Genomic DNA, 27,914 nt, shown 5'->3' on the forward strand with positions numbered 1-27,914 from the left:
AGCCTCACATCCATGTCAGTTACCAAGATCTGTCATTTCTATCTCTTGAATCTCTCAAATCTGTGTATGTCACCACAGCCCCACAGCTACTACCCAGCCTGCCACCATCATCTGCTCCCTGAACTGCTACCATGGCTTCTAACAGGTCTTTCTGTATGTGTTTTCTTCCCTCATCCATTCTTAGAAATAATAAACATCATGAGCCCCACTATCTAACCTGGGAACTTGAACATTGGCAGTAACTTACACTTATCTCTCTTGTCCCATCCCATTGACCTACGCATAACTAAGGTGAACCTGATTCTGATTTTATGTTATCTTGCTCTTCCTAAAGAACAGTTTTTTTCCACATGTAGAGGCATAAATACAGTATTAATTTTAAACATTTTTACCAATTGTAAAAAAAAAAGTCATGCTATCTGTACTATTACCTGATTTACTTTCTTCATGTGGTAATATCTTTTAAAGATTCATTCATGTTTCATGTAGCTATAGTTCAGTAATTTTCACTGTCGTGTAAAGTTCTGTTGTGTTACTATACATTTTATTTTCTCCGGGTTCTCGTTCTAAGAAACAACACTGCCTGAAATGTTCTTATATGTATGTCCTGGTGCATGTGTATAAGTGTGTTAAACTGCTCTTTTAGTCCTATCCTGAGGAATGGAATTGCTGATTCGGTGGGGGAGGTACATGAAATTCAGTTTTAGAGGATAGTATCATATTATTTTAACAAATTGTACCAATGCATAAGAGATCCTTTTGATCCACGTTCTTTCTGTATGCCTTAAGAGTTGTCAGACTTTCCAGTTTTTGTTAAATGACATCTCATTGTTGTCCTGATTTGCATTTTCTTGATTATCAAGCATGTCTTTGTGTGTTTCTTGGCCAAATATATTACTTCTATGAAATGCCTCTTTGTCTTTTGCCCATGATTCTAGTATATTGTTTTTTCTTTTGTGCTGATATAGGGGCTCTTCATAGATTCCAGGTAACGGTCCTTTCTTGCTTACACATGTTGCACATATCTTCTATTTATTTGTAGCTTGACTTTTTACTTTTTTAAAAAAATATTTTATTTATTTATTTGAGAAAGAGAGACAGCATGAGCAGGGTGAGGGGCAGAGGGAGAAGCAGATTCCTCACTGAGTAGGGAGCCTGATTCAGGGCTTGATCTTGGGACTCTGGGATTATGACCTGAGCCAAAGGCTTACACTTAACCAACTGAGCTATGCAGGCACCCCCTGACTTTTTACTTTCTTAGGATATTTTTTTCTTAAAATGTTTTCTTTTGGGGGGGTTACTTTAATTTTAATTTTTTTTTTGAGGGGAGGTGGGTTAGGGCAGAGGGAGAGAGAGAGAATCTTAATAGGCTCCATGCCCAGCACAGAGCCTGATGTGGGGCTTAATCTCATGACCCTGAGATCATGACCTGAGCTGAAGTCAAGAGTCAGACATTTAACTGCACTACCAAGGTACCCCTCTTAAAATGTTTTCTAATGAAAAATTTCAAATGTATACAAACATTGAAGGAATATGGTAATAAAACTCAAGGTATCTATCACTCAGCTTCAGTAATTACAGTACATCACTGATTTTATTTCATCTGTGTCCCCAGGCTATTCTCCTCTACCCTCCCCTTTTCCTTGGCTTCTTTTGAAGTAAACCTCAAGTATCATTATTTCATGTGTAAATATTCCAGTGCACACATTCTGTTGTGTTATAATACCATTTTCTTGCCCAGGTTTTTGCTCTAATAAGTACTGCTGCTTGGAATGTAATGAAATTACACCTTAAATGAAATAAACCTATAAAAAATCATATGTCTAATGAAACTAGGTTTGGCTAAAATTCAAAATACATCAGTGTTGAACTTATCAACGGAAGGCTCGGGGTTATTGTTTATCATCTAAATAACAGTATAACAGTATAAAACACTGTTGCTACTTTGAACAATCTAAAGATTTCTTTAGTGTAAAGAGTTTTATGTATATAATTTATGATGAATAAATATAGAAAAAGTTGCTGTGTAGTTTGGCAATATGGCTAAGAACTTTTTTTTTTTAAGATTTTATTTATTTATTCATGAGAGATGCAGAGAGACAGGCAGAGACATAGGTAGAGGGAGAAGCAGACTGGCTACAGGGAGCCTGAATCAGGACTTGATCCCTCCCTATATTTACTCCCTACAGGGAGCCTGAGGACTTGATCCCTCCCTATATTTACTCCCTACAGGGAGCCTGAATCAGGACTTGATCCCTCCCTATATTTACTCCCTACAGGGAGCCTGAATCAGGACTTGATCCCTCCCTATATTTACTCCCTACAGGGAGCCTGAATCAGGACTTGATCCCTCCCTATATTTACTCCCTACAGGGAGCCTGAATCAGGACTTGATCCCTCCCTATATTTACTCCCTACAGGGAGCCTGAATCAGGACTTGATCCCTCCCTATATTTACTCCCTACAGGGAGCCTGAATCAGGACTTGATCCCTCCCTATATTTACTCCCTACAGGGAGCCTGAATCAGGACTTGATCCCTCCCTATATTTACTCCCTACAGGGAGCCTGAATCAGGACTTGATCCCTCCCTATATTTACTCCCTACAGGGAGCCTGAATCAGGACTTGATCCCTCCCTATATTTACTCCCTACAGGGAGCCTGAATCAGGACTTGATCCCTCCCTATATTTACTCCCTACAGGGAGCCTGAATCAGGACTTGATCCCTCCCTATATTTACTCCCTACAGGGAGCCTGAATCAGGACTTGATCCCTCCCTATATTTACTCCCTACAGGGAGCCTGAATCAGGACTTGATCCCTCCCTATATTTACTCCCTACAGGGAGCCTGAATCAGGACTTGATCCCTCCCTATATTTACTCCCTACAGGGAGCCTGAATCAGGACTTGATCCCTCCCTATATTTACTCCCTACAGGGAGCCTGAATCAGGACTTGATCCCTCCCTATATTTACTCCCTACAGGGAGCCTGAATCAGGACTTGATCCCTCCCTATATTTACTCCCTACAGGGAGCCTGAATCAGGACTTGATCCCTCCCTATATTTACTCCCTACAGGGAGCCTGAATCAGGACTTGATCCCTCCCTATATTTACTCCCTACAGGGAGCCTGAATCAGGACTTGATCCCTCCCTATATTTACTCCCTACAGGGAGCCTGAATCAGGACTTGATCCCTCCCTATATTTACTCCCTACAGGGAGCCTGAATCAGGACTTGATCCCTCCCTATATTTACTCCCTACAGGGAGCCTGAATCAGGACTTGATCCCTCCCTATATTTACTCCCTACAGGGAGCCTGAATCAGGACTTGATCCCTCCCTATATTTACTCCCTACAGGGAGCCTGAATCAGGACTTGATCCCTCCCTATATTTACTCCCTACAGGGAGCCTGAATCAGGACTTGATCCCTCCCTATATTTACTCCCTACAGGGAGCCTGAATCAGGACTTGATCCCTCCCTATATTTACTCCCTACAGGGAGCCTGAATCAGGACTTGATCCCTCCCTATATTTACTCCCTACAGGGAGCCTGAATCAGGACTTGATCCCTCCCTATATTTACTCCCTACAGGGAGCCTGAATCAGGACTTGATCCCTCCCTATATTTACTCCCTACAGGGAGCCTGAATCAGGACTTGATCCCTCCCTATATTTACTCCCTACAGGGAGCCTGAATCAGGACTTGATCCCTCCCTATATTTACTCCCTACAGGGAGCCTGAATCAGGACTTGATCCCTCCCTATATTTACTCCCTACAGGGAGCCTGAATCAGGACTTGATCCCTCCCTATATTTACTCCCTACAGGGAGCCTGAATCAGGACTTGATCCCTCCCTATATTTACTCCCTACAGGGAGCCTGAATCAGGACTTGATCCCTCCCTATATTTACTCCCTACAGGGAGCCTGAATCAGGACTTGATCCCTCCCTATATTTACTCCCTACAGGGAGCCTGAATCAGGACTTGATCCCTCCCTATATTTACTCCCTACAGGGAGCCTGAATCAGGACTTGATCCCTCCCTATATTTACTCCCTACAGGGAGCCTGAATCAGGACTTGATCCCTCCCTATATTTACTCCCTACAGGGAGCCTGAATCAGGACTTGATCCCTCCCTATATTTACTCCCTACAGGGAGCCTGAATCAGGACTTGATCCCTCCCTATATTTACTTCTTTCAAGAGAAGTCATGAGTTCATGCTAATTTTCAAGAAATCATCAAGCATGATGATTGCAGACCTGCAAGGGTTTCACCATTTTAGTAACTCTTTCAGAAAAAAAATTTTTTTTGCATATTATTTTGGTCTTATCTTACTGTTTCCTTTATATATATAATTTTTTTTAAAGAAAAGGCAAGAAAGGGCATACTTTTTCTGAGTGTTATTTTTCCCTTGCCTTTTTTTTACTCTGAAAGTGAGGAGAGAGGTAGTTACAGAGACTTTGCTAGTCTATTCAGTACTTCCAAATTAATCTGATTAAGATCCTGATTTCATCATGTAACTTCTCACTGGAGAACCTTTCAAAATTCCCTGTGGTTTTTGAACGAGATGCCTACTCCTCAGTTCTAATAGTATCAGTCCTTAATTCCCTGCTCATATCAAGGTCTAAGTAAGCTACTTGAGGCACTTTTCAATTTTTCCAACATGACATACTCATTCCTCCCTCTAACCATACACACACAGACACACTCCAACCCCCACCCCATCAAGTTTTTACCTACTGTGTAGCTTTATAATCACCCCATTTTCATTCCTTTTAATAAAAATTGTATCATTTTGACCTTAAATTATATAATGATCTGAGCTGCTTCATAAGTGTACAAATAAGATTGAAAGCCCTTCAGAGCAGAGACTCTACCTTATATTTCTTTGATTCCTCAGTAAACACAATGCTAAATTCTTAATAAATATTTGTAAGGTTGAAATGAAAATTAGCAGGCATTCTGATTGTGATAAAATTGAATAATATTCTGATTTTGCTTGATTAAACTATTTGACATTTGCCAAGTGGATTCTTGATTTGCAGTTGATTATTGCATAATCCATTCACTGTGAAGTTCTGTAAATTAAGATTAATTTGGAAAATATGAGTTTCTGAAAATCAAAGAGAAATGTTATTACTTTTAGATACATGTGATAATTGGACTAGTAATAGTGCTTCTAAAGTAGAAGTCTATTTTTATATGAGAAGTACTATTTTATGGTTGGCAGCATCCACAATTGCTTGCTAAAGATGTAGAAACAGCTTGTTTTCTTAAGTAAAAAATATTTCCTGTAGTCTTGTTTTCAAAAATATTAATTTTAATAGCAAGTTCTTATTAGATAGTTCACAGCTATAAACACCATCCAGATTAGGTTAGTTTAAATATTTTTTAAAAAATAGAATTTGAGGGATCCCTGGGTGGCGCAGCGGTTTGGCGCCTGCCTTTGGCCCGGGGCGCGATCCTGGAGACCCGGGATCGAATCCCACGTCGGGCTCTCTGCATGGAGCCTGCTTCTCCCTCTGTCTGTGTCTCTGCCTCTCTGTATCTCTCTCTTTGTGACTATCATGAATAAATGAATAAAATCTTTAAAAAAAATAGAATTTGAGACTTTGCTAAACTGAAATGAGCAAACTATCCGGGGGCACAGGTGAGGATTGCAGAGGTTGCTAAAGGTACCTGCATGTTAAAACATAGCAATGTTTATTCAGGGTGACTCACTGTCTGCTTAGCTTGGCACAGAGCTAATCATGGTGTTTTCTCAGTATTGGATAATAAGAACTCTTTTTTAGAAGTCGTGTGCATGGTTTATTGTCAGACTGTAAAATGATAGGTCTATAGAAGTGAATCATGCAGGGAAGTCTGAGAAAGAGAAGCATGATGTTTCTTTTTGAGGGAGGGTGCTCCCTGGAGAGACCGTTTGGGTGGGGTTAAAATAACACGTTTCCTCTCTCTCATCATCTTCAACAAATACTACCTGTTTGTACTTTCATTTTAGTATCTTTATGTAGGGGTTAATATACACTGTTGTGTTTAACTTCTTAAATATTGACCTGCTAATCAACTTTGCGGGTATCATAGGCCAGATTTTAAGTTGAGTCATATTTTTTTTGTATGATAAAACCCGGTTAAATATCTTCTCTGAATCCTGTTTGAAGGGTACTGATTCTGGGATGAACTTGGATTTTCTATTGAAAGGACTGAAAGCATGGATGTTGGTGAGGCTATGTAAGCCATAGCCAGGGACAGCTAACTCTTCAGTTTTAAATGTAACTTGACTAGTGTATACAGATTAAATTCAGATGTCTGGTGGGAAGGATCGAGAATGAGTTTTTCCAAAAAGAAAGAATCAATTAGATAAAGGCCATAATCATAGGGTATTAGGGCACTAAGTGCCTGCAGTTCTTCTCTGCTGCCTCTGATTGTAGAGGAAGACTGCAGGAACGCTAATGCAACACTAGAAAACACAGTAAAAGTGACACTTTCCCTTTACTTTGTTTGGGGGTAGCTATAGGAAATTTTGGTTAGGCTTAAAGTAGACTGAGGAGCCTCAGTGCCAAGAAAAGCATTTAGAGCAGAGGAAAAATGCTGATGTTTGGTTTACAAAGCAAACAGTTGAGAGGAAGGAGCTGAGATTCTATTTGAAGAGAAAAATATAATTAACATGATTTCAGGAAGAATTCTGAGAATACCCCTTCACTAATTTATTGGGTGGTTATTTATGCTGAATTAGATTTTATATAAGTATCTTTAATAAGTATTTAAAATAACTTTAAATATACCATTTGTTAATTTATTTATATCAGTCTTTCCTTTTGAAAGGTGAGTAAACTTTTCTAGGGTTGAAACTCTGAACCTAAAGTTGTAAATGATGGTAAGCATTTTTAAGTAGGGAAGCGTAGTTCATAATTCATACCTGAACCTATAGCCTCATTTTGAGGATGCATAGTTATATTCTTATAAACAGATTCTTGAACATAAGGGCTCAGTAAACATCATTCCCAAATCTCTCTGTCTATCGGTCCTAATGATTCTTAATCTCAGATACTTCTCCTTTCCCCTTACTTAAAACACCCTCAACCTTGCCTATATATTCTCTTTATCCTATTGAGTTACACATTAACATATACGTGCATATCCCCTCACTGTCAATAAAATATGCATTGCAAGCACACATACATTTGCACACCCCAAAAGAGCATCAGACAGAGAGAAGATCCATGGTGCAGTAGGTGGGAGATCATGTGTGGAGATTGCTCTGTAGCTCTTGTGAATGGGAAAATGGTTAGAAAGTAGATCTAAGAGATGACAAGTTGAGGGACCACACATTACTGATAGTAATTAGTTAAGGGGTGATGCACTCTTCTGTTAATAGTCTGCAAACTGCTTGATCTGAGACCAGCCATTGAGGTTATTAAAAATCCTAATGAGTGTAAAAGGTTACAAGTGCTAATCTAAGTCAATTGAGAAGGATAGTGTTGTCTCGTATTTGAATATAAGATGTTCTGAATCTGGAACTAATATTTGCATTCGAGCTGATTTAAAGAATGTTTAAATAAGGGATGGAGAGTGTTTCTAAAGCATTTCGAAGATTAGGAAAAAAGTGTTGTTTCAATGCTATTATAGTAATTTTCACCAGTAAATTATCATAGTACCCACTAAGCCCTGCCATGTGGCATTTATCAGTGGGTACTGTGGGTTAAGTCTTCAGTAACAGAATTGAGTTTGACCTGGCTCTCTTGCCAGTAGGTTGGGCTTTGCCACACTCTCCTGTTTGCATAAATGGCATCAGTTTCTTCTTTGCAGCAGGAAGAGTTATCATTTTTTCTCTTTGAAGGAAGAACATGAGATTTGGAGCCAGAGAGTTATACAATCACAATCTGATTAATTCTCTTTAATCTTTTATTATGTCCTTTGATTTATCATTACTTGCAAAGTAAAAGCTAAAGTCTTAGTATTGCTTTCAAAGTTCTGTGTTGGTAGTTCTCAGCTCTGGATGCATATTAAAATAACATGAGAATTTTTTAAAAAATACCAAGCACAGTGTGGTGTTTAGGTATCTGAATTTTGGTGTCCACGTTCATGAGGGATACTGAGTTATCTTTTGTCGTAACGGATTATTGTTTTTGGTATCAAAATTATGCAGGTCTCAAAAAAGAATTGGGAAGTGTTTCTCCTTTTTTTATTCACTCAAAGAGTTAATATAGAAATGCAATTATTTCTTCTTTAAATGTTTAGAACCCGGGTCAGCCCCGGTGGCGCAGCGGTTTAGTGCCGCCTGCAGCCCAGGATGTGATCCTGGAGACCGGGGATCGAGTCCCACATTGGGCTCCTTGCATGGAGCCTGCTTCTCCCTCTGCCTGTGTCTCTGCCTCTCTCTCTCTCTGTGTTTCTCATGAATAAATAAATAAATAAATCTTAAAAAAAATAAATGTTTAGAATTCACCAAGATAGCTCTCTGCATGAATTTTCTTTTTTGGAGGCTTAAAAATATAGATTTAGTTTCTGTGTTTGAACACAGAAACTAAACTATGGGCCTCTTGAAGTTACCTGTTTCTTGTTGCATGAGCTCTAATGATTGGTGTTTTTCAAGGAGTGATTTGTGTCTGTCCAGTTCATTTAAGTTGTTGAATTTATGGACTTTATAATATTTCCTATTTCTGTCATATTTGTAGAACGCATGGTTGATAACTTTTCTTTCATTCTTGATATTGGTAATTTCTGTCTTCTCTCTCTTTTTCTTAGCTTGGCTAGAGATTTATCAATATTATTGATTTATTCAAAGAACCAGGTTTGGTTTTATTAATTTTTCTCAATTTCTTCTGTTTTTAATTTCATTGATTTCTGTTCTTAAGCATATTATTTTTTTCCTTTTGCTTGTTTTGGGTTTGGTTTGCTGTTCTTTTTCTAGTGTCTTAATATTATTGACTCGAGAACTGTCTTTTCTAGCATAAGCATATTTAATACTTATAAAGTGAAAAGTGCCCAGACTGCCATGCTTTCCTTTGATTGCCTTCTTTCTACTCTGGACACAACCAATGTTATTTTTTTCAACATCCTTTTACAGAATGCTAGATAGCATTACAGCAATTATTTTGTTCCATGCTTTGCCCCCCCCCCTTTTTTAATTTAGTAATCTATCTTGGATATAATTCTTTATCTTTCACTTATTATTTTTCATTCTTTTTATGAAGCATAAAGAGCCAGTCTTCTACCAATGGACATTTAAGGATAGGCCTGGGTCTTGGTATTTTTAGTATTTTTTTCTTTTTATGCGTTTTTTTTTTAAAGATTTATTTATTTACGATAGACATAGAGAGAGAGCGGCAGAGACACAGGAGGAGCTAGAAGCAGGCTCCATGCCGGGAGCCCGTCGTGGGACTCGATCCCAGGACTCCAGGATCACGCCCTGGGCCAAAGGCAGGCGCTAAACCGCTGAGCCACCCACGGATCCCCCTATTTATGCATTTTATTATGAAAATTTTTATTCATGCAGTTTATATGTCTTAAATGTCTTTTAACTTGTGGGTTTCCCTTCACTTCTTTTTTTTTTTTTTAAGATTTTATTGATTTATTTGAGAGAGAGAGCACAAGCGGTGGGGAGAGGCAGAGAGAGGAGAAGCAGACTCCCCACTGAGCAGGGAACCTGATGTGGGACTCGGTCCCAGGACCCTGGGATCATGACCTGAACCGAAGGCAGATGCTTAACTGACTGAGCCACCCAGGCACCTCAGAAAAATTTTATGCATGCTGTTTATATATCTTAAATATCTTTTAACCTGTGTGTTTCCCTTCATTTTTCACCTTAAACCCTTAGCCTTGTCCAGTCATGGTAACCCTCACTTTCCCAGGATTCATTTTCTAAACAATTTTTATTGAGAATTAGAAAATGCCGACAGAAATATACCTAAAATGAAGTACAGTGTCATGAATCACAGTGAAGCAGATGCCCCATGTGGATACTCTGACAGCTGAGGGACAGAGTAGAGTGAGCACCCAGGAGCCCCTTGTGTGGTGTGTCTGTGTCACCCCTTCCCCTTCTCCCAGAGGTAAATCAGTATCCTGATTTTTATGGAAACCTCTTCTAAGATTAATTTTTACTTTCCCCTGGATAGTCTCACATCATGAAATCAGTGTCTGCAAAAAACATTTGAGCACGTTCACCTTAAAAAATGTTAGTAGCTGTGCATCCAGGCTTCATCTGCTTTTCGTGAGCACTTCCTCTTTGTTCTTGCTCTGCTGATCGTCAGGCATGCCGCCTCACACTCTGGACTGCAGGAATGTTCTCTCTTGTTGCTTCATCTTTCTGTGCCACTTCACTTCAGGATGGAAGCTGTATCCATCAGGGTTCTTAGCTGTAAGCGATAGAAAGCACCTCTGGCTAATCTGTTAAAAGAATATGCATGACCCACAGACTCTGAGAAGATTGGGAAGGTGGGCTTGATGAGCACACTGCCATGAAAAAGAATTTCAATATTGTGTCACAAAACTGGTCTCATGAAGACACCTCCTCCAACTCTGTGGGGCACAGATATTACTGCTTGTGTTCCCTCTACCACTGCCGCTGGGCTGTGGACATGCTGTAGGAATCTCTGTCTCTGCTGCCTCAGGAAGCTGAAGATAACTCCTCCTGGTGTGGCTATACTTGCAGTGGACTCTTTGGAGTCCCTGTTTTTAAAAGCTAATAGTTTTCTATTTGGTCTAGAGTGGGTGCATCTTGTTGGCAGAGCTTGTGGCATTGTGCCCATGTCTTAGTGTTGAAGAAAAATGGGAAAACAAATAGGTGAGGTTTTCTTTTTTCCCTTCTTCGTGCTTCGGCAATGGGATATGTATTTGTGTCATAAAAGAGGGCATGCTTGGGACACCCGGGTAGCTCAGTAGTTGAGCATCTGCCTTTGGCTCAAGGTGTGATCCTGGGTCTGGGGATGGAGTCCCGCTTCAGGCTCCCCATAGGTAATCTGCTTTTCCCTCTATGTTTCTGCCTCTATCTGTGTGTCTCTCATGAATAAATAAATAAAATCTTAAAAAGAGAGAGAGAGAGCATGCTTAAAAGTATAGTTGGCATTTAGATGGTTGGTGACAAAAAGACATGTCACTGTAAAAGTTCTCTATCAGTCTTAGAAATCCATTCCTTTTAATAGTTGATGATCTTTATAGCTATTTAATGTTGTTTATACAGTGAAGTAATTTAACATGGACATACTCCTTCCTTATATGGCCAGGTGCTATTAAGATGTGGAGCAGTGTCTATATTTCTGAAGAACTATATATTTTAAAAACCCCATCTTGGAGCACCTGGCTGGGTCAATCGGTAGAGCATGCGACTCTTGATCTCTGGGTTGCGAGTTTGAGCCCCATATTGGGTGTAGAGATTTCTTAAAAATAAAATCCTTAAAAGATAAAAATTAAAAAACCCATCCTAATTTTAGCTAATTGCATGGATTCCTGTTTTTTTCTTATGAATAAACTTAATGAGGGGTAGTAATTGAAAATCAGACTGTAACAAGTATTAGTATTTCCTGGAGATCTTTTCACTGAGAACCTTTGGGCTTATAGACCATTTGCCTTTTCCAGGTGTGATCTTACTGTTTACAGGTTTTGGAAAATGGGAGACACTGTTAGGACCATCAGTAAAGATAAATAGGATGACACTTGCTTTTCAAAACCAAGATGACAATAGTTCTCATTATTGTAAAGGTATTTTACTCTTACTATGAAACTTTATATGTACAAGCTTTATTATTTATCTATTTATTTTTAAATATTTTATTTATTCATGAGAGACACAGAGAGAGGCAGAAACATAGGCAGAAGAAGAAGCAGGCTCTCTGCAGGGGAGGGTGGGGGGGGTGGAGGGCAATGAGGGACTCCATCCCAGGACTCCAGGATCACACCCTGAGCCGAAGGCAGATGCTCAACCACTGAGCTACCCAGATGTCCCTGGGTAGGGACAAGTACAAGCTTTATAAAATGAACACAAAAGCCCATTGTTTGTTTGCATGTGATGACTTCAAAAACTGGCTAGTGAAGTTTTCATCTGCTGTGAAACCAGGGCATGGTAAGTGGATGGAGCAGTGGGCGTGTGTGTCAGAGGGGCTTGCTGACATTGCCTTGGCTCTGCAGGTGGTGTGCAGGGTTATTTTGGATAATTCATGTATGTTCTATATTTCATCTTTCCAGTCGCTATAAAAAAATATTATTACCCTTTCCTCTTCACTTTTCTTACAGTGGTGGTATGGGAAGATCAGAGATAGATACAATCAAACTTCTTAGAACAAACACACAGTAACATAAGCTTGTCACAGTGAAAACAAAAAAAGAATGTAATATAAAATCTTTATAGCAGTGTGTACCCTGTAGGTTTAGTACATAACAAGAAACTGTCGTTATCACCATGGGAAGACACATTTCTGAATTATTCAAACCAGGTGGTGCCTCAGTTTTGAATACTAAAAACAACTCAGCTGTGAATTTCATGGGCTAAATTTTTTTTTTTCTTTTTTTTTTCATGGGCTAAATTGATAGGAAATTTACTGCTGGTTCATCCATTTGACCTCTGTGTACATAGCCAATAGAAATTTCTTTACAGAATGTAAAGGTCCTTTCCAAATAATTCAGGTAGTTTTAATACTATCTACCTAACATACATGCGGCCTTAATTCTACAAAGGAAAAAAAAAATCCAAGGTGTAATATTGTAGCATATAAAGGTAGGGACCAGTTTACTAATTGATTGATATTTACTGATACCTTCGATTGGTTTTGTGATTCCATATAGCAATTGTTTCTAATATAATTTATTTTGCAGTGAGGGCCGAGGCAAGTTGACCGTATTTTCAGTTAAAGCTATGTTAGCAACCATGTGTGGTGGAAAAATGCTGGACAAATTGAGATGTAAGTACTTTCATATTATTTAAGAGATTGTATTTTCAAATCAGGACTTTTGAACAGTTTTAAATTAATGTTTTCAGAATTTTGGATGATGCTATATTGAACTTTTTTATTTTTACTACACATCACTTCATAGCAACTGGCTCAGAGTATGTAAGTTATGCCACCTACTGTTGAGATGGAAAAAAACTGATTGAATTAATTTGTTTAGATTTCTTTTTTTTTTTTTTTAATAAAGTAACAAAACTGAAGAGATTCAGAACGGTAATGTTGACCTTAAAAAGCCTTTTAAAAATGTTTTTCATATTATCAAAAATTTTGCTTGTGGATGATTACGTTGAGTGTATTTAGTTAGAAAATAAATTTGATTATTTTTTACCAGTTTTGGTCAAAATTAGTCCTTTTTAAAATAAGTTTATTCTCCATCAGGTGATATTTTTGTGATTAAACTTTTCCTTAGTAGCTTAGAGTTAAGCTCAGTTATTTAGAAATTTAGAGCCTGTTTTTTTTGTTTGTTCAGTTATTTTTCCTAAATTTTTTTTGTTGGCCATTTTGGCATTTTACTGTTGTCAAGATTAAAGACATTAAGATTAAATGACCAGAGGAGGTAAAAAGTTATTTAAATTTTTTTGTTTATGGTTTTCACTTATTCATTCATTAGATACTAACTGCCTAAGGTATGCCAAGGCATATCTTAAGCATTGTGCTAAGTGCTTTACATATATTTTCTCACCAAATGCTTAAAATTTCTTTGAGCAGCAGGTGGTATTTTCTCCATTTTATAGATGAGTTAACTGAGGGGGCGAAGCTAGGATTTCAGCTCAGGCTGTCTAGCTTCATAGCCCTGTTCTCAGCTATTTTGTTGTAGTCTATATACTAATCCTATAATGGGCGGCACATGTGATGGATACAGTATACTGATCAGAGTGCCATGCTTCAAGTAAGAAACTCTGGCAGGTTTCAGGGAGGTGAGATTGAAGTTGTGGGTTTTAATGAAGTGTTGAGATACTCTATGAACTACTTTGTTGAAGAAACTGGGTCATCTGTCCTCTAGCATTTCTCATGGACTAGAGTTTGATGATTGCATCCCCATGATGTTCTTCTGTGTCCTACTGTGTCCTACATTTTTTTGTTTTAATTGAAAGATAGAGAGACTTGGTCAGGTTTAAGCATAATCTTTTGGGCAAAGTGACTTGAGGGGTGCATTTATTTTCTGTGCTTTTTCTTACCTGTTACCATGACATTGAAAGTTGGAAACCTGGATGACTCACCAGATAGAGATATAACTATTCTAAAGAAAGGTCTTAGATAATATGTTTGGTCAACTGTTATCTGGTTTATCTTCATTTCAAAATCAGCTGCAATGTAAAACAGTTTTAAGAAATATTCTTCTGAGTGTTTTTCACATGGTATCTCAAAATACTATTCGTTTAGGCTGAAATTTCTTAGTATTTTCTTAATTCTACATGGTGTTTTTCTGAGGAAGATAATGTAATATGGATGAAATTATATTTCATTCAAACACAAAAAGTTGGAATTTTATCTGTTTTTAATGATGGTGACCTAAGTTAAAGAATATATATGCATTGCCATCTTTATTAGTACTGGAGAAAGTGGCTGAAAAACAGAAAATTGATGATCAAAACCACATTGTAGGAAACTTCTGGAGTCTGTCAATTTCTATGATGAAATCTGCTACATTTAGATAGAGCAGGGACCTGGCACATAGTAAGTGCCAAAATTTTGCCAAATATCAATTGTTGATTGAGTATTACAATGACTGCAATTCTCTGTTAGTGAAAAAGTGCGAATTTTAGTATTATGTGAAGTGTGGAAGGGAACCAGGTGATGGCAGAGTTGTTTTGCTTTGTTTTGTTTTGTTTAACGTTGCTTTTGAACTTGTTGGAGGAACACAAGTGACCAGTGACCAGTGGCACAAAGTATGTGTGCCCGGGCCAACATGTCAGTTTGCTCAGAATGCCAGCTCACTTTGCATCAGATATGGATTGATGAGATACCAGCCATGCTAGGTCACTAATCACCATGTTTATATCATGCAGATAGATTTAAAATATGGTTTCCTTATCTTCTTCATGTTCAAAATTATAGTTTTATTTACCATCAATAGCTCTTGTTTCATTATTTTTATGGTACTAATTATTGTGGCTCGAAAATAAGATATTTAACATAAGTAAAATTTTTCAGATATTGAAGCCTATCTCCACTTCTTAATTTTAATCATCCATAATGGAAACCAGTTTACATGTGGGCTGTCCGTCTTGTTTTATAGAGTTCACTGGTTATAATTTACATATTTTTCATAGCTCAGGGATGTCATCCTCTGATGCATTTGGGGCTCATTGTGAGGCTCTGTCTGGGTTGTTTGTCCCTTCTGATGTGTTTAGATGATGACTGCTTTCTCAGTTCTTGAGCTTTTTGTTGGTGGTGGTAGCAGTGGTGATGGTGTGCACGTCCCCTTTATCACTGATAAATGTGATGGGATTATCTGAGTATCTGTCTCTACAAATCTCTTTGCTTCTAATTTACATTTAATGTGGAGAAAAAATAAGGAAACTTCTGAGCATTCATCTAAGGTATGAATGTAAGTAATGACTGTAGGTTTTGTAGTGTGATTGGCAATTTGGCTGCTGTAGGAATCCTTTTCTCCCTAGCTTTCCAGGGCCCAGCTGTGTCCTGCTTAGTTGAGATGGCTGAATAGTAGTGTAGACAAAAGTGAGCTAGAACGCTGTATGGTAACATCCAGTGACATTTGACTGTTCACTTTCTTCTCTCTGCTTGCTCTACTGTTACTCCATCCTCCTGCTGCTAACTGCATTTTCTGCTGTTACCTCTGTTAACATCTCTTTAAATGAGGCTTTCCAATTTATGGAATACAACTTAGTGTTTCTACTTTCCTTCCTTTTATTTGGCTCTTTCTGCATTTTTACCTTTTTTTAAAAAAATTTTTATTTTTATTTTTTTTTAAGATTTTATTTATTTACTCATGAGAGACACACACAGAGAGGCAGAGACATGGGCAAAGGGAGAAGCAGGCTCCCTGTGTGGAGCCTGATCTGGAACTCAATCCCAGGACCCCAGGATGACAATGTGAGCCAAAGGCAGATGCTCAACCACTGAGCCACCCAGGTGCCCCTTCTGCCTTTTACCTTTTTTAAAAAAATTAATTTATTTATTCATTATACACACACACACACACATATATATGTATATATAGAGAGAGTATATATATTGAAGTATATACATACTTCATTCAGAATGTTTTTGTAATAATAATGATTTATATTACTTTCATTTTTGCATGTTTATATATATATATATATATATATATATATATATATATATATAGAGAGAGAGAGAGAGAGAGAGAGAGAGAGAGAGAGAGAGAGGCAGAGACACAGGAGGGAGAAGCAGACTCCATGCTGGGAGCCTGATGCAGGACTTGATTTCAGGACCCCAGGATCACACCCTGGGCCAAAGGCAGGTGCCAAACCACTGAGCCACCCAGGGATCCCTGCCTTTTACCTTTTATTTTAGATTTTTTTTTCCTGAAATTTTCTTCCCTACCCCTTTTTGATTTGATATATTTTGTTTGCTTGTTTTAGGGTCAAATTAGCATTTAGAGCTACTTAACCAATATTTGTACTTTATTTGTACTTTTAGCTTGAAACATTTTTTTTTTAAGATTTTATTTATTTATTCATGAGAGACAGAGAGAGGCAGAGACATAGGCAGAGAGAGAATCAGGCTCCTTGCAGGGAGCATGATGCGGGACTCGATCCCTGGACCCCAGGATCCTGACCTGAGCCAAAGGCAGACATTCAACTGCTGATGACCTTTCATCTCTAGCTTGAAACATTTCTTGATTAGGTTTTTCAGATTTCTCTTATAAGAGTTTCTGTCCCTAGGTAGCACTCATTTGTAGAAAGAGTTCACTGTTGTGGCCATTTAGGGACTATATCCTAGATTCACAGTTAACCTAGGGTCTGATTCCGAATACCAACGATTTATAATTAGAATACAGACTTTAATTATAAGGATGATCAAAACTCAGTAATGTCAAAAACCCTACAAATAACTCAGAGAACAAAATTTATAGACTGTAAAGCTCATTATTTATGATTTGTCATTTAATTTATGTGATTTATTTACTTTAATTCTGCTATTCATTTTCCAAGAAACTTAGTCTCTCCTTCAGAACTCATCTGTCTTGCATTAAAAGATAGGAGCAGATTCATATAGTTTATTTCTAAATTCTTTAAAAACCTGGTGCTACCATTTTGAAGACAGTCTAAAAGTATGTATCAGGAAGGCTGTAAGAATATCTGTATCCGTTGACTCAGTCTATTTCTTGAGTTTACCCTGAGGAATTAATCAGAGTGCACCCTAAATTTCATGTATGTTTGGGTTTTATTTTTTTTTATTTTTTTTATAGAAGCATTATACTCTTTTTTTTTTTAATTTTATTTATTTATGATAGTCACACAGAGAGAGAGAGAGAGAGAGGCAGAGACACAGGCAGAGGGAGAAGCAGGCTCCACGCACCGGGAGCCCGATGTGGGATTCGATCCCGGGTCTCCAGGATCGCGCCCTGGGCCAAAGACAGGCGCTAAACCACTGCGCCACCCAGGGATCCCTATGTTTGGGTTTAAAAAAAAAAATTATTCATGAGAGATAGAGAGAGAGAGGCAGAGACACAGAAAGAGGGAGGAAAAGCAGGCTCCATGCAGAGAGCCCGATGCAGGACTTCCTGGACTCTGGGATCACTCCCTGAGTGAAAGGCAGACGCTCAACCACTGAGCCACCCAGGTGTCCCTTCATGTATATTTGTTATGACATTTTTATAATATGCAAAAACTTGAGACAGCTTTAGTGTCCAAAACCCAGAGCTTATAGTTCGGAATACCCACGTGATTGAATATAATGTCCTCAAAGATGTGTTTCAGATCAAAATACATCAATGTGATATGGTTTTAGACAACAACTTGTTATGCACATAGAAAAAGTATACCAAAATGATATATGGGTTATAGCATAAGAATGTTTTTGTAATAATAATGATTTATATTACTTTCATTTTTGCATGTTTCTAACAGACCACACTTTGAGTAGCTGGAGAAAAGATGATCTGAGGTGCTGTTTTTGCCCAGAACTGGCAGCTCTCACCGACATTTCAATTGCTTGCTTCTTTGCTTTTGTGCTAGCAGACTGTAGAGGAAACTGTCTTTTGCAGTTATAATTAAACAGATTCACCTGTTCAAAGTTTAGCCTCCTCTGCAATGGTCTTTTAACTGCCTGTCACTGCAGAGTTACCCTGGCTTCTTTATGCTAGTCATCCCTTCTAGTCATTAGACAGACAAGACTGTTTAATATGAATGAGTGATGTCCACATTTGCATTTCTCATATGACCAAAATGTTCTAGAACTGGAAGCAAGTAAGAGATAAGTCCTAAATCAGTATTTTATCATAAGAAGAAAAAGAAAAACAAACAAAACCAAGGGAGGCCTTGAAACTTGTCTGAAGCAGTTCCTGGCTGAGTCAGCTCTCAAGAGACCCAAAGTGTGCTAACTCCCATCCTCCAGCCTCCCTCTGGATTAATGAATGATGTAGGAATATTCATGAGTTTGGGAATAAAATATTCACTTGGATTTGGTTACATATAGGTATTTCTAAACATGCAGATGTATATACATGTTTTTGTGGGTTAGATTACTTAGTTGATAGAAAGATGATAGGTGGTGAGAGTCAGTTACCTGGGAAAGCTAACATAGAAAATGGTATTCTGTTTATAGACTTTATTGTAGACAACCGTATTATCTTGCAAAAGTGTGTGACTGGTTATGTGGGGAGAAGAAAAGAATGGATAGATGCAATGAGTAAAACCAGACTCATTATCACCAGAAAAAGAAAAAAAATGGAAACATATGTGATGATGGTAAAATAGCATTATTTTGCCATTGCACAGAGGACAGAATATTTTTTAAAGTGTGTATACATAAGCATTTAGGGACTCAGTTGTGGGTTTTTCACAAGGGAGAAAGCCTACATTTTTATCTGGAAACCACTAATGGGGAATTAGCATACCTTCTTTCAGAGGTATATAAGTAGAAAGAGAATTACTGAGGAAATTAACCAGTGTTCTGGGGAATAATTTAGACCCTTAATGCCTGAAGGGTTGAGGGCTTTAATTAGAGGATTAGTTTAATTTTTATTAAATTTTATTGTCTTTTATTTATTTCTTTGGTGAGATCTTTTTATTTGTAGATAGTAAATCACACATTCATTGTTATACTTCATTTAAGATTTTAAAAATTAATAATTTTATACCGTTTTTCTTATGGATAAAAGAAGCCTAATCTTTAAAAAAAATACTGTTGTAAACTAGTAACTCAGGAAATAATAAATTATTTCACTATGGCTTCAGTTTGGGGATCTAACAGTATTTCTCTTATTAAATCAAACAAAGAAACATGTTTCTGCTTGTTCTCTTATAATTGTATTATGATCCTATTAAGTTATAGTTTCTTTTTTAATGAATCTTTAAAAAATATACTACTCTGAATATATTATAGGACATGTTAACCAAGTGTAAAAGAAAAGAATACTTTTTTGAGGAGATGTTAGTCATTTTATGATCCAGTCACTCCCTTTCATTACTGAATGAGTCAGGTGTAGATTTGTCAGTGCAAGTATATACATTGGTGTTTTTGGGATTGTGAAACTGTGGATGTGTGTATTTATGTACTTGGTAGCATCAGTTTCCCATCTTGAATATTTACACCATTTAGTTAGTGGGTATAGTGTAATAACTTGCCAGTTTATCACTTACGAATACATTGAGTGGCAACAAAAAACTTCACTAACGGTAGCTAAAACACATTGAGATTTATTTTTCTCATGTTAAAATGAGTCCAAAGGCTGGTAAGTCAGTTGGTCTAGTGACTTAAGGATGTCATCAGAGACTCAAGTTCCATCCTCTTCTGCTCTGCCATGTGGCTTTCCTCCTTCTGACCTTGTGATTGTTGGATAGGCCTTGCATTCTCTTTCCAAGCAGAAAGAAGAAAGCAGTGCCTCTCTCAGGAAAACAGAAGCATTCTCAGAAACCCTCTTAGGGTTACATTGTGCAAAAGAAATTGGGAAGTTATTTATTTTTATTTATTTTTTGGGGGGGGAAGTTATTTTTTTAAGTGGAGCACATCGCCATTCTCAACACAGGGCTCAGCTGGGGAGCAATCAGGGGAAGATAGATACTGAGTGGTAGGCACCTCTCCACATCACACACTGACTCTTTGTTTTCATTCAGGTTATTTTCCTCATTATAAGAATAGCACCCAGCTATCTAAAAATGAAGTCACTATGCGCTCCCCTCCTTAAGGGCATCCGTTTTTCACATTATTGGTACCATCTTCAAAGTTCTATATCTGCAGTCTTGAGCTGTAGCCCAGTACTCAGCAGGAGTGTTTTACCTGGACATTTGCTGCTTGGTTCAAATATACTTATGTGCAAAGCTAAGTCTTTTTATCTTTAGTTTTTTTTTTTTTTTTCAGTCAGGATTGTCTGCATTTTACCATATTAGGAGCTTAGAATAATCCTAACTTCTTAAATTCCTTTATTCCATAATCCAGCCTGCCATCAGTTGTAGTTTCCTTCACTGAAATGTCTTGGAGGTGACCCCCTCCCCCTGCCCACTGTCATTGCTGAAGTTCAAACACTCACCACCTCATTTGTACATCATCCACAAGGTTTACCAGCTGACTTCTCCAATCCTGTTCTTCCTCTTTTATCCATTCTGGGGTCACTAACAGTCAAATTTTATTAACACTTAGTTTTCTTTTTTTTTTAAACTTAGTTTTCTTAAATATTTTCCCCCTATATAGAGTTTTTAAACCAAATTCAAAGTGCTTTCCTCTTTTAGAGATTTCTTTCATACCAGATACTTATTCTGTCTTTATTTCTCAATCACTCCTCAGTATACTGTCTCCTGCTTATCCGCTAACAATTACAAGTGGTCATGGAGAGTTTCCTCCTCTTCCCTGATTGTGTCCCCAGCCCCCACCTCCAGCATGTTTCCATTCTCATCATTCCAAGTTCTACCTTTCAAGGCCTAGCTTCTAAATTATTTTCTTTTAGAACTTTCTTTGACAGTTCCTTCCTATGTGTTTTTGTATCTGTTCTAAACTACATTTTGAAGAAGCTATGTGGTATAATGAGATTTCTTTGGAGCCAGAGAAGTATAACTTTAAATCTTAGCTACACAGCAACTTTTTAGCCTTAAGCAAGTTAACCTTTCTAATCTAGTTTCCTTATCTTTGAAATTTAAATAATTATGTGTACACACATATACCTTTTTGTGAATGTAAAATGAAGTAACATTTAGTAATATATGTTAGTACTTAGTATTAGGGATTGTTGCTTGCAAACAAAAACCCAGGATAATAGTATCTTGAAATTGAAGTTTATTTTTCTCTTACATAAAAGAAGTCCAGGGTTAGGAAGTGTCCAGGGCTGATACGGTAGTTCATCTGGGATCCAGGCTTTCTCTGCTTTTGTTTTCTTTCATCTCCTAGAGCCTAATTTCTATATCAAAATTATAATTACCTAAAAAAAGAAAACCACAAAAAACCCCAAAATTATAATTACCACATAGTTCAAGGTGGCTGCTGGAGCTCTAGCTATCATAACTACATTTCAGATAGCAAAAGGAGGAAGAGCATGAGGAGGGAAAGGAGGCCTGCTTTCCAGCTTAGCTTTCTTTTTTTTTTTTTTAAATTTTTATTTATGATAGTCACAGAGAGAGAGAGAGAGGCAGAGACACAGGCAGAGGGAGAAGCAGGCTCCAAGCACCGGGAGCCCGATGTGGGATTCAATCCTGGGTCTCCAGGATCACGCCCTGGGCCAAAGGCCGGCGCCAAACCGCTGCGCCACCCAGGGATCCCCCAGCTTAGCTTTCTTTAACTAGCCTTCCTGGAAGTCCTTCAAACCCCTGCTAATGATAGTCTCATTGGCTGGCACTTAGTCACATGACCACCACTTGCTAAAAGGAGGCTGTAAATTTTAATCTCTCAGTTGTTGGTACACTGTTGCACAAAATAGAATGAATATTCTATTACTAAGAAACAAGGAGATAATTAACTATGAGTGGCTACAGGCAGCCTCAGTCATAGTTACTTGTGCTAACCCGTGGTGCTTGACAAATAGGCTTAACAAGTATCTTTATGTCTCTCTATTCTTTCTATTCTACTTAGTGTCAACTTAGCACTTTATTCTTCTTTGCTTCAAATATATCTTACTTTTTCAGGTTCATTGAAAGTTTCTAAGTGGACAAAGACTGTATATCATAATTCTTTGTTGTGTTTCACAACACCTAGCAGAATGCTTGGCACTTGGACCATGTAGTAGGAACTTAGTATGTATTTGTTAATTGATTTTATTTTTTACTAGGACCATAGTTATTTTGCCTCTCATTGAATCTCCCCACCCATCATGAGTATTTAGTACTTATTCTTCAACTACAAAGTAGCAGCTGTCTAGAGAGGATGTACTTGAGATTTTCATTTCTTTGATAATTTCCTGCTTTCTCTTGCCTAAAAAGTTAGTCTGTGGAGTTGATATTCTAACACTTTATCTTTCTTGGGTTAATGTATTTAAAATGGATTTGTTATATACCTAGTGCTTCAAGATAAATACTTCAAATTAAACCTAAGGAATAATGCATATTTGTTTGTAGTATATATCGATTACGTATATATCTCTAATATACTTATTCATTATGCATATATAGAATAAGACTTCAAAATTCCACTTTTAGCAAGGCCTCAGGAAATGATTTTTCTGTGCATATTTAATTCACTCATTTGTAAGGAAGCTCAATAGTTTGAAAAAAAGCTTAGGTCACATTTCTTTGTCACACTGATTTTGAGTTGCTAGTGATTTTTCTTTTTCTCCCCAACCATGGATGAGAAGACAGGAAGAACTAACTGGAGAGAGGAGACTCTTTCCAAGAAGATAAAGAAATAGTATTACTAGAAAGTTTTTTCCCATCTGCTTGAGTCAGACTTTATGGTAAAAATAAGATGTTACGGAATCAAAGTATCTTGGGATAGAAGAGTTTATAGGAATTCTTTTTATTCCATTTTGGTACTCACTGAATGGGGTATTTTTTTTTTTATTTAAGATTTTATCTATTTATTTATTTGAGAGAGAGAACAAGTTGGGGGAGGGACAGAGGGAGAAGCAGGCTCCCTGCTGATCAGGGAGCTAGACATGGGGCTTGATCCCAGGACCCTGGGATCATGACCTGAGGTGAAGGCAGAAACTTAACCAACTGAACCACCCAGGCATCCCTGAATGGAATATTTTAAACATGCTTTATGCTTCCTTCACAGGTATATATTACATTATTAGCATATGAATATACAAATATGATACAATTTCATACCCCCCTTAACCAGTATGCTAATATATTCACCCAAACATGCATATGTCTTATATAAACACATATAAATGCTAAGAGAGAAAAGTTATGCTGCTACAAATTCTTCTTAGAACAAAGTTAGCTATAAATAAAAAAGAGTTCTGTATCATTCATTACACTCAAAGAGTAGGAAGTAGACTTATATGAGTGGTTATTTGGTTTGATGTTTAGGTATATATTAAACATACCTCTTTTAGAGGTATGGTGGGTGAGAGATAGGGGCTTGGACAGTAAAGTAACTATACAATGTTAATAAGAATATATATTAATGAAAAATTATAATAGCTTTATGATACTTTTTAATTGATACTTTTTGACTGGTGTACAAATGACAGTCATTTATTTATGAAAAGTTGATATTTCTTTCTAGTTTGACTTTATTTGGTTTTGTTCTCATAGATGTTTTCTCCCAGATGTCAGATTCCAATGGCTTAATGATATTTAGCAAGTTTGACCAGTTTCTGAAGGAAGTTCTGAAGCTCCCAACAGCTGTCTTTGAAGGGCCGTCTTTTGGTTACACAGAACACTCAGTCCGCACCTGTTTTCCCCAGCAGGTAAGAACAATTTTGTAAAATCTAGGACTAGGAGAGCGCTCATTTATCCCTCTACCTTTTACAGATTTCACCAGGTTGCTTGTAGTCTAGGGACATAAAGGGGAGGAGAAAGAGCTTTATGTGGGGGGGAGAGACTGAAGAGGGCGGATAAAAAATTTACCTGAGAATTTTGGTTTGGGGGAGAGGGGAGTCTTTTCTGAAAAGTGATAACATAAAATGTTTTAAATTACTAACATTTTAAAGAAAAATGTTTGAGATGAAATGTTTATATTATTGCTGCTGGATATATTTATTACTCTCCTGAATGAGATCTTCATTTTTTTTTTTTTTTTTCTGAATGAGATCTTTAAACTGTGAGACATAGGAATTTTGGCATAAAATTCTACAATACTGGACCATTTTTTCCTGAGCACCAAAGATTCCCAGCTGCCAGCTCAGAATCCCTCAAGGGCACACTGCCGTTTTCATATGAAGGAAAGATAGATTGGGTTTCCTCTTTATTTGTATGTCCTTCTGCAATCCTGCCCTTGAGGTTGAATGTGTGAATTCCTGAGATCTTAACTGGGCCTCAAATGACTCAGAGCACAGTGGATGCTGACTGTAGCTTCATTTATTCAGGGAGACATGACATAAAAGGCACTTCATGCTAAACTTAGAAAGTTAGGGAAAGTGGGAAATTAAGAAAAAGTCTGTGTTTAAACTAATGAGTAAGAGAATAAATAGGATATTGACATAGTCTGAAAATATCTCTCCATAAGATATTTATTAATTATAAAAGGAAATATAGTAACCTTAGAAAGTTACTATGTTATAGTAGAGAAACCTCTTAGATCCACATTGACCAAGTGATCAAAGACCCTATCACCAGTAAAGGGGACACACTGATGTCCCTGCCAATCAGGAGGCAACACAGGAGGATGCACTGAGAAGCACCCAGTACCACTGCTTTGGTACATGGGCCAGAAAAGCACAACCCAAGTCTCATTTTCCTTTTTCCCTCTCCATTTTTTTTTAAAGATTTTATTTATTTATTCATGAGAGACACACACAGAAAGAGAGGCAGAGGCACAGGTAGAGGGAGAAGCAGGCTGCATGCAGGGAGCCCGACATGGCACTCGATCCCAGGTCTCCAGGATCATGCCCTGGGCTGAAGGCGCTAAACCACTGAGCCACCTGGGCTGCCCTCCCCTCCATTTTTTCTGTTTGATTTTATTTTTTACAGTTTTGTTGAGATGTAATTGACATACAACTTATTTTTTTAATTATTGGTATTCACTTCAGAAACTTGAATCCACAGATATAAGCAGTATATTACCAGAAAGTTACAAGTAAACACAGATTATACATGCAAATTTCTGTTCACAAAGGTCACATGTGCAGGTATATAAATTAAAACTGTGCATCTAGGGCACTGAGGTGGGCATTTGCCGGGATGAGCACTGGGTGTTATTCTGTATGTTGGCAAATTGAACACCAATAAAAAATAAATTTATTATTAAAAAAAAAAACATGCATCTAGATTATGGCCAAACTGTTTTTAAAATGCAGAAATGTAAAATTACATCTTGAAATATGAAAAGATGATCTACACACTTCAAAAATCAAATGTTGCTTATACCAGATGTATGACAGCTACAGGATTCAAGTGACAAGCAATAAGATCTCAAGAAATTAATACTGCTCAAAGAGAACGGGAATATTTTTACATTTCCCTGAAAATACATTGACTACTAGAATACAAAATCTAGCAGGAAGGGGGAAAAATTACAAAAATCTAAAGCCATTTGGCCATTTAGAATTAAGAATTCATATTTATCTGAATTTAGGGGAAAAAATTACAAAAGTCTAAAGCCGATTACTTAGTATTTCTTATTACCTAAACAACAGCATGACATTAAAAGAAAACTGCACCTGCTTTTTAATTGCCAATCTCATATTAGTGAAAATCTCCAAATAAAAAGCAACCAAAAAAGCTTCAAACTCCAAATGAAGTCTGCAAGGCTCAGATTAAAATGTGGAATGTTTCAGATGAAAGTAATAAAAATACAATTGGTTTTGTTCTTTATTGAATGGAATCAAAAGTATAAGGTGTACAACGTAATGACTTGGTGTTTGTATATATTGCAAAACAATTTTCCACAATAAATTTAATTAACATCTATTTGGCCTGAGTCTCATCTTGAGGAAACATCTGACAAGTCCAAATGAAAGGATTTCTACAAAGTAACTAGCTTGTACGTACGCTTTATAAATGTCAATGTCATGAAAGACCAAAAAAAAAAAAAAAAAAAGGACTGAGCTGTTCTACATTACAGGAGTCTAAAGAGAGAAACATTCAATGCAGTTTACAATCTAGGTTTTTCTTTTGTTATGAAGGACATTATTGGGACATTTGAAAAATTCTGGATAAATTTTGTAGACTAGATAATAGTATTTTGTCAATAAATGTTAATTTACTGATTTTTATACTTGTATTAAGTTATGTAAGAAATATCCTTGTTTTAAGAAATATGATCTGAGAGGGGATCCCTGGGTGGCTCAGCGGTTTAGCGCCTGCCTTTGGCCCAGGGCGCGATCCTGGAGTCCCGGGATCAAGTCCCACGTCGGGCTCCCGGCATGGAGCCTGCTTCTCCCTTCTCCCTTCTCCTGTGTCTCTGCCTATCTCATTCTCTATGTCTATCATAAATAAATAAATAAATCTATAAAAAAAAAAAGAAATATGATCTGAGGTATTTAAGGGCAGAAGGGTATCTCTTCTGCAGTGTTAACATTTAAGGAATCTGGGTTAATGGGAATTTTTTTGGTAATCTTACAGTAATTCTATAGTAATAGAAATAATTCTAAAATTACTTACAAATAAGTTAAAATATTGAAAGAACAAATCTAAAGGTTTGAGAACTGAAAGTACATTGTAAACTAGATCCTCCAACCTGTAATATTTTGATTCACAAGAGCCAAAAACAAATACACATATATTTCTTTTTACATTTAGAGTTAAGAATTCATATTTATCTGAATTCAGACTTTCAAACATATTTTATTATTTGTTTAGAGATTACTCATTGGCTTTAATAACACCGAACGTGGTGCCTATAATACTGGTGAATTATTTTCACCAAGTTCTGAGATGTTCTTCCCAAATCTGTATGCACTTGGGCTAATTGTTTTTGTAAATTTGTCTCTATACATAATTTATTTTTTCTCTGTGTAAATGACAATACCAGCTTTTAGCATATTAAACATAGCTGTGTGCTTCAATTTATTCTAATAAAGTACAGTTTGCATCCTCCCATCCCATATATTCATTTTTATTTTTATTTTTTAAAGATTTTATTTATTCATTCATGAGAGACACAAAGAGAGGCAGAGACAGAGACAGAGGGAGGAGGCCCCCTGTGGGGAGCATGATGTAGGACTCAATCCCAGGACCCTGGGATCACAACTTGAGCCGAAGGCAAATGCTCAATCACTGAGCCACCCAGGTGCCGCCCTCCCTGCCCCCCAACCCTATTTATTTATTTATTTATTTATTTATTTATTTATTTATTTACTCACTCACTCACTCACTCACTCATTCATTCATTATTTTATTTATTCATTCATGAGAGACACACAGAGAGAGCCAGAGACACAGGCAGAGGGAAAAGTAGGCTCCATACAGGGAGCCCCATGTGGGACTTGATCTCTGGATCAGGATCATGCCTTGACACTTAACCGCTGAGCCACCCAGGTGTCCCATATATTCATTTTTAAATAATCTGAGCTGTCCATAGGTATCTTATCTTAGGTATCTAGGTGTCCATAGGTATCTGTATCTTAGTACAGGATATCCTGCAGGTATTAAAATGCCCAGAAGCAATGTAATTGAGGATGAGTATGAAAAAGAAACTGCAAATATTTTTTATTTAGAACTCATCTCACTTTTGCTGCTTTAGTAGTACCATTTCATCAAATGATTGCCCCCAAAATACT

The 27,914-nt window shown here is 37.3% G+C and overlaps 1 protein-coding gene across 12 annotated transcripts in view; it reads left to right on the forward strand.

Moving 5' to 3' along the window:
- DTNB (dystrobrevin beta) overlaps positions 1-27,914 on the forward strand; it is a 234,984-nt gene that overhangs the window by 45,450 nt on the left and 161,620 nt on the right. For all 12 annotated transcript variants that reach the window (XM_041756399.1, XM_041756402.1, XM_041756393.1 and 9 more), the window contains exons 5-6: positions 12,813-12,898; positions 23,788-23,942. In XM_041756399.1, coding sequence (XP_041612333.1) covers positions 12,813-12,898; positions 23,788-23,942 — 241 coding nt within the window. The remainder of the gene's footprint in view (positions 1-12,812; positions 12,899-23,787; positions 23,943-27,914) is intronic.

This window comes from Vulpes lagopus, chromosome 5, assembly GCF_018345385.1.
Source record: "Vulpes lagopus strain Blue_001 chromosome 5, ASM1834538v1, whole genome shotgun sequence".
In the NCBI taxonomy this organism is placed as follows: domain Eukaryota; kingdom Metazoa; phylum Chordata; class Mammalia; order Carnivora; family Canidae; genus Vulpes; species Vulpes lagopus.